At 34.1% G+C, this 7,605-nt stretch overlaps 2 protein-coding genes across 3 annotated transcripts; both read left to right on the top strand.

The window, feature by feature from the left end:
* The first annotated feature begins 762 nt into the window (after positions 1-762).
* Positions 763-3,151, top strand: LOC140983863 (ATP synthase gamma chain, chloroplastic-like). Of its 2 annotated transcripts, none has more exons than XM_073451022.1 (2): positions 763-2,124; positions 2,832-3,151. In XM_073451022.1, exon 1 carries the CDS (start codon positions 964-966, stop codon positions 2,098-2,100), a length of 1,137 nt encoding a protein of 378 aa, XP_073307123.1. In that variant the 5' UTR covers positions 763-963; the 3' UTR covers positions 2,101-2,124; positions 2,832-3,151. The 2 variants fall into 2 exon arrangements, with proteins under 2 accessions (XP_073307123.1, XP_073307124.1); XM_073451023.1 differs by having other exon boundaries at positions 763-2,111.
* Positions 3,152-4,822: 1,671 nt separating this feature from the next.
* Positions 4,823-5,377, top strand: LOC140983969 (protein S40-6-like). The gene has a single exon (XM_073451117.1). It carries the CDS (start codon positions 4,823-4,825, stop codon positions 5,375-5,377), a length of 555 nt encoding a protein of 184 aa, XP_073307218.1.
* Positions 5,378-7,605: the final 2,228 nt, after the last annotated feature.

The following is a 7,605-nucleotide window of genomic DNA, read 5'->3' on the forward strand; positions in this document are numbered from 1 at the left end:
GTTGGTGACATTGTTGGATGGTTCCATCGTCAAAAATGCATTGCTTTTTTGTTTTGAGTAGGTTTATTGTGAAACGGTCTCACGAATCTTTATCTGTGAGACGTGTCAACCGATATTCACAATAAAAAGTAATACTCTTAGTATAAAAAGTAATATTTTTTCATGGATGACCCAAATAATATATCCGTCTCACAAAATACGACCCGTGAGATCGTCTCACACAAGTTTTTGCCTTTTGGTTTTAGTATGAAACAAAAATGGAATACTTACTTTTAATATTATATTATCAAGCAGAGTTTTCCTCTATATAATTATGTTTGCTCTTAATGATATTAAAGTTTTAATCACGGAGCATGAATGAATGGAATAATACATGAATGTGATCGATATTGGAATGAAATGAATATGAGAATGAAATGATGATTATATTTCATTTCAACTATGGATACAGGAAGAAATTATTAAAAAAAATTAAATTAATTTTTTTTAATAATCAAATATTTTTAATTAAAAATTCAAAATAATTAGTTGCTCAATAAATATTATTATAATTTCTCTTATTATCAAACATGCATTGAGTACTTTTTATATATATATTATTTTATAGGTACTCGTTTTTCATGATAGTATTGTTTTTATTTGGAAATTATGAAAATAGAAAAAAGAAAATCATTTTTTATGCAATTATATTTCACGTACAAAATTTATTAATATATTTATTCTGAATTTAATGTATATTTTGTTAGAGAAACGAAGCCCCGATAACCCCTACTTCTTAACCTCCGTCAAACTACAACGCTCCGACAGGGAGTTTGCTGTCTTCGGAAGAAAACCTGCAAAACAACGGCCTACACCAATTTTCGTGCTCGTTCTATGACGTTCAGATACTTTGCAGCCAGAAAATTTTCCTTAAACCCGAAAAACCCAATGCGCTGATTTGAAAGAAGTCGAAAGGGAAATACCATGTTCAGTTCCAGCTTATCTACGATGATCATCTCTGAACTTTCATTCCACAACTTCGCTTCGATCTCTTTCCAGTCACAGCTTAGCCCATTTCCTGTTGTTGATCCCACACCATCTTCAAGGTTTAATTTTTGTCAGTTCCAAACACTTCCCTCTGTTCGAAATGGGCTTCGTGAAATTCGAGAGAGAATTGAAACGGTTAAAAACACGCAGAAACTTACCGAAGCAATGAAACTAGTGGCTGCAGCCAAGGTCCGGAAAGCACAAGAAGCAGTCATTAACAGCCGACCCTTTTCTGAAACCCTTGTAGAAGTTCTGTACGACTTAAACCAGCAGTGTCAATTAGATGATGTGGAAATTCCCCTAACAGTAATCAGGCCCGTGAAGAAAGTTGCTCTCGTTGTTATAACTGGTGATAGAGGCCTTTGCGGAGGTTTTAACAATGCGATATTGAGAAAGGTGGATGCCCGTATATCAGAATTAAAGAATCTAGGGTTGGATCACACTTTGATTAGTGTAGGTCTAAAAGGCAATGCACATTTTAGTAGAAGGCCAGATGTGAATGTGGATAGATTTATTCGAGGGGAAAGCTTTCCTACATCAAAAGAAGCTCAAGTGATTGCTGATGTTGTATTTTCTCTGTTTTTGAGCGATGAGGTTGATAAAGTGGAGCTTTTGTATACAAAGTTTGTGTCCTTGATTAAGTCTGATCCTGTGATTCATACATTGCTTCCTTTGTCTGCGAAAGGTGAAGCTTGTGATGTCAATGGGAAAAGTGTTGATGCTAGTGAAGACGAGTTCTTTAGATTGACTACTGAAGGGGGGAAGTTGACTTTGGAGAGGGATCATACTTTGGGTATGCAACGGGTAAAAATGTTACCAAATTACACATTTGAACAGGACCCAGCACATATTCTTGATGCATTGATGCCCCTTTATTTGAACAGTCAGATATTGAGGGCTTTGCAAGAATCATATGCTAGTGAACTAACTGCTAGAATGAATGCAATGAGTAGTGCTACTGATAATGCGATGGAGCTGAAGAAGTCTCTTTCAATTGCTTATAATCGAGAAAGGCAAGCAAAGATCACAGGCGAAATTTTGGAGATTGTTGCTGGAGCTGAGGCCCTTATGTAATTGCAAATGAGGTGGACAACTGAGGTCCTAATTGTTTTCTTCTCTTTGCATTTTATTATACCTTTTTCTAACTCCTTGGACTTACCTTGACAGGAGATATTACATTGTTAACATGAAACTGTGTCACGTAGAGGTCATTGCTAGGATTTGTTTTGGTAAATGTGGTTGATTTATTTAGTTTCTCGGAGAGAAGGTCGCCTACGATGGATCTTTTAGAAAAGAATTTGTGCTTATCCTATTGCTTCTATCTTAGCATCCTTGTTTTTATTGGCACAGCTTCGTTCTCATGTCCCTTTTATTTGGCCTATGTCCTTAGTATCAACTGTTTGTCAAGTCTCAAAGCAGATAAGATGTGTTCTGTAGTATTATAAAAGTGTGGAAACTAGAATACTTCCCTTTTTTGTTTCTTGAGAAGACCTTAAGAGATTTTCATTGATAGCAGAGAAACATATCCTTTCGGCCGAATTGCTTATGTTGAAGCATTGTGTGTCGTTTGCCGAATGGCTCGATGTGCTGCTTATAGTTAATTTGTTGTTATAAGATTATTGCATTTCTTCCACTCGTGAGTTTTATTAATATCCTGAATCCAAAGTCTCTGAATTACATGTATTGTTGTTTCTTTCAAGTGGTGGTTGTTCGAAGAGGTTAAACTAGGTAAAGGAAGTTTTTCATAGATCGATTATCAATACTGCAAAAAATAGCTGCAACTGTTTACCGTTTCCGTTCCTCAGGTATGGGATTCGGAAGGGAGTATTGGAGCAAATTAGACTTGATGCAAACAGAGATTTTGATATTAATTTCGACATAGTCGAGGGATTTGTTAGGAACATGTATCTCTGATGTTCAGCAATCATCATGGATGCACGATTTTGTGGGTAAATCTTTCTAGAATACGATGTTGAAATTCTTGTGCGCATATAATGGGAAAGATGGTATAAAACTCCACCATGCCTCCAGAACGACTTCTTTCTTTCTTTCTTTTTTTTTTTTTTTTAATTTTTGTTTTTTAATCGTTTCCCAAGACAAGTATAAATGTAAAACCTGCGCGCAATTATCCTTTTGATTTCAACAAAGATTCTCGATGGCTGTACGATTGGCGGCTGCCATTTTCTTTTTACTATTTCGTGTCAATTCGATATAAAGATTTTTTTATAAAAAAAATACAAAAGGAAATTCCTTTACTAAATTTCTAGTAAACCGCGAGTTGAAAATGGCGTCAATAAAATTCGTATCTGTCTCAACTTTTGGCGATATAAAGGAATCAGAGGCGCCAGATTCAGTGCATGGCGGCGACCCTCCAGTTCATATGGATCTTCGCTTATTTTGTACGATAATGATGTTATGTGTATAAATTAAATCGGTATATCAAATCTTGTAATCTAATTCAGTTGGAACCAGTTGTAAATTTTTTTTTTTACCTTTTGCTTCGTTAAATTAAATGGTCATTTCTGTGGTGTAGTTATTGTGTTATGCCGGTTGCATTTACTGGTTCAAATGATTTTTTTTATTTATATTTTTGTAAAAATTAGTATATATATGTTTTAGAAAAAAGGTTAAAATATTAAAATCATGTGGGAACTAATAGAGACTTTTCATTTGAACGTGCCCATCATAATAATATTTGTGTAAGATGTCATCATCGATCACTATTTCCTTGCACCAAAACTGTTGGCACATCTTTTATGTGGTTTAAGTTCAAGAAAATATTACTTGACCAACCTGTTCCGACCAATAGTCAAACAAGATTTTGAGGTTGTGCTTGTATTAAAGACGTAGAATTTCAAATTATTTGATTTTTGTAGATAAATTTCAAATACACTTCTTATTAAATTATGTAGTTTCAATAATAACTACGATGGATTTCAATACATATATCAAATCAGTCCTTTTGAACCAAATCAATAAATACAAACATGGTATGAGTTAATTCCATTTTTCAGTGATTTATATTTGGGAAAAACGAATGCATGAACCTACAAAGCAAGCAACGTAAGGCCTTCTGTATTAATTACTAATTAATCAGCAAAGGGAATTGATTAAGATTTTTTTACGAAGATTTATCGTGTCTTGATAAGGCGATCGAGTTGAGAAGTGTCCAAATACATCGTACGTATGCTACACGTGGATTTAACTCAGCATCGCATTCATTGGTTTCGACATTCTGTTGATCGCTTAGAATAGAATAATTGTCACAATCCCATGAAGAAAAAGTGGACAAAGGAAACAACCTCGAAAGACATAAACTCCACTGTGAGATTTTCGAGTTGGGAAGTGATATATCTCCCAGACCCATTTGACCTTTCCACAAAGAGAAGAAAGAGATGTAAATTTATACCAATTAAATGTTAAGGAAATGTCTTTATGTTGCCTCCCCCTTGTCTATCATTCATTTCCAATTTTTTCCCCATGTCTTATTTAAAACACCAGCTTAGCTCGATCCCGTGTCCAGCGCTATATTGTAAATAACAAGCCTTCAATATTCTATACCCTCTAAATATTCTTTGAATCAAATTGCTTAAGAATATGGGGTGATACTTGAAGCTGCATAATTTTTCAAGACACTGCGCTGAGGAAAGCAGTGCCTGGAAAATTGTGTCGAGAAAAAATAAGTTTTTTTCTAGCTTTCTTGTTCCGTATTGTGTAAAATCTTGATTTCATACTAGGAATTGCGGAATCTTGGATCTTTTTAACCGAGTTGTTGTGTGTATATATATTTCCAGGAATGGAGAATAAGTACGGTTTATACAGCCCTGGAAGCAGCGGGTGGACATCGTTGAGAAACGAAGAATTCCAGGAGGAGGACGTGTGGGAAGCTTTCCCGGAAATACATGATTCCATTTCCAAGGAGAAGACCGCTTACATGTCCAAGGGCCTCCAATACCCAGCCAGGGCAATACCGAATCCCAACAGATATTCTTATTCCAGCCAACCCGAAATCATTCAACGTCGCTCAACACCTTTGAACATACCCATGATCTGTTCAGAAACCTACAAAAATTCTCGTTTTTGGCTGGATGCAGATTCCAACGTGGACGAGAATAATCGTGGAATTGCAAGAAACAGGTGGAACAGCGACATTGAAGAAGAAGATTATGATGATGGTGAAATCGAAGAGAGTACCGTCATGATTCCTCCTCATGTATGGATTGCCAAGAAAATACGGCCTTCATCTTCTGTGTGCGAAGGTGCCGGAAGGACACTGAAAGGCAGAGATTTACTCAGTGTGAGAAACGCTGTTTTGTCCAAAACTGGATTTCTCGAATCAAAATCAAACTGAACTCCGTTTCTTCAGAAAAATTGTAAATATTTCGCTCAAAGTATTAAAAACTGTAAATTTTTACGTTAAAAAATTATATGTTTATATATTACGGCTCATAATGGATACGATAATGGTTGACTTTTTTTCTAGTCTCCGCTCAACGATAATGTTACAGCTGTGTGGCAAATTCCATGTATCTTCTGCTCTTCTTCGCCTTGCAGCGTTTGCCCATTCAATCTACATTATTATCAACACATTTGGGAAATTTCCTCTATGTTTTCTTTCTTTCTCGAAAAATTGAACATTTGTTCCTCAACTTAATTGAATTAAAATGTCGGATTTCTCGATCAACTATCCATAGTTTGAAACTTCTTTCTTCCTCCTAGAATGAATATAGGTGAACTCAAAGCGTCCCGAGGCCGAAGCGAATCACTAAAATCGTGTGTGTGTATATATATTTGTAAATTACAGTCAATAAATTTATAATGCGTTTTGTTTTTATAAAAATAGTGTATATAAATCTTATTTATTTTTTTTTTCAATTAAATTTGGATTTCACCCTTATAAAAAAAATCTTAGACCCGGTCACAAATCCACTTAAAAAAGTACATGACCATGTCTTGAATGAAATGATTTTCAATATCGATTTATTAGTAAAAAAATCTTCTCCAAACTTTTGAATTGTCAAAACAAGAACTTTATGTCAATGGATGCCCTATAGGATTGGCTTTGTGCAACAGCCACAACAGTAGGCATGCAACGCTAGCGTCGATTTGATCTCCCCGAAGTGGGAAAGAGCCTTCGCCATCTCTGAATCTTTGTAGAGACAAAAATTTTGAGGTTGATGACAAATAAATTCCAATATATTGAAAGGTTCAATTTGAACCTTTGTTGTAATTTGAAGTTACAAGTTGTTAAAGATCAAAGCGTAGGGCAATTTTTATCTTTTATGTATTACACGCGTGCAATACGAGGAATTCATTGATTTTCTACTCTTTCCCACTTTGTATGTTAGAAGATAATTTTGTCGGATTTGTCCATGCTACCAATCTATTATATGAGTAGTACTAACTCATTATCAAGAATTAGTAAATAAGTCACATTTGCTTTTTTATATGTAATATGACTATGTGAAAAATAATCGTGGCTCCATTACAATCTGTCAATTTTCTGATCTAGCTATATTTCTACAGTGGTTGGTGGAGAAATAGTAACGAATATTTTTTTAAAAAAATGCATATTAATATTTTTTTTTAAAAAAAAATAGAAGGTATTTTTTGAATAGTTTGTATGGTGATTCAGTTTCTTTTACCTCATTGAAAAATAATTTTATATATAACAACCAAATAGGTTAATTAATAAAGCATGCAAAGTTCTTCATACATTATATATATTGATAATTTTCAATTATAAGTAATAGCTACTGTTTTTAAAGTATTTTTGTTCACACAAATAGAAAATTTGGAACAAACCAAAAACTAGAAAACGCATAATAACTGAACAGAAAATTCTCATAATTTTTTTATTGCTAAATTTTATCGTTTAATTTTTTGATAATCTTTTTTTTCTGTTTAAAAAAATTTACGACGTTTTGTGATATTTTTTAAAATTTAAAATAGTAATGCAATTATATATTTGTGGCTCTCCGAGGGGTATGAGAAGTGTGTTAAAGGTGCTAGGCGACCCCATCTATATACTTACGATTTTTGAGCGAGGGGGTTATTATTAATATTATTATCATTGTAACGGGAACCCGAATCATTTATCTGTAAATGTGTACTGGATAAAATTTTTGAACTAAATGCAGTAACATGTAATCTACGTCGACCAATTAAACCACATTATACAAGTCTTATGCGACCTGACTCGTCTAAAAATTTGTTGGTCGAAAATAGAACATATGATCAATTAATCACAAGCACGTCGACTCTACTAACTCAAACATTTCGACCCATTATTATTAATTTATTTTTGATAGAATGACTGAGAGTAGTAGGTCAAGGAGCTATGTCTTGATCAGGCCGACCCAAGCTAAATAGCATTTGATTTGACTAGTTCGATAGTGAATACAATTGAAAATGAAATGTAAGATCGAGTGAATTTTGCCTTCACATGGTGGGCGTTTTTATTGAGGTGCGTCACGACCTTACATTAATTAATGATCAATCAATCCAAAGATCATGACCACCTACCCTATATCAACCAACGACAAGGGAGAAAGTTTTTTTTTTTTTTTTTTTTTTTTT

This window comes from Primulina huaijiensis, chromosome 9 (assembly GCF_012295235.1).
Source record: "Primulina huaijiensis isolate GDHJ02 chromosome 9, ASM1229523v2, whole genome shotgun sequence".
In the NCBI taxonomy this organism is placed as follows: domain Eukaryota; kingdom Viridiplantae; phylum Streptophyta; class Magnoliopsida; order Lamiales; family Gesneriaceae; genus Primulina; species Primulina huaijiensis.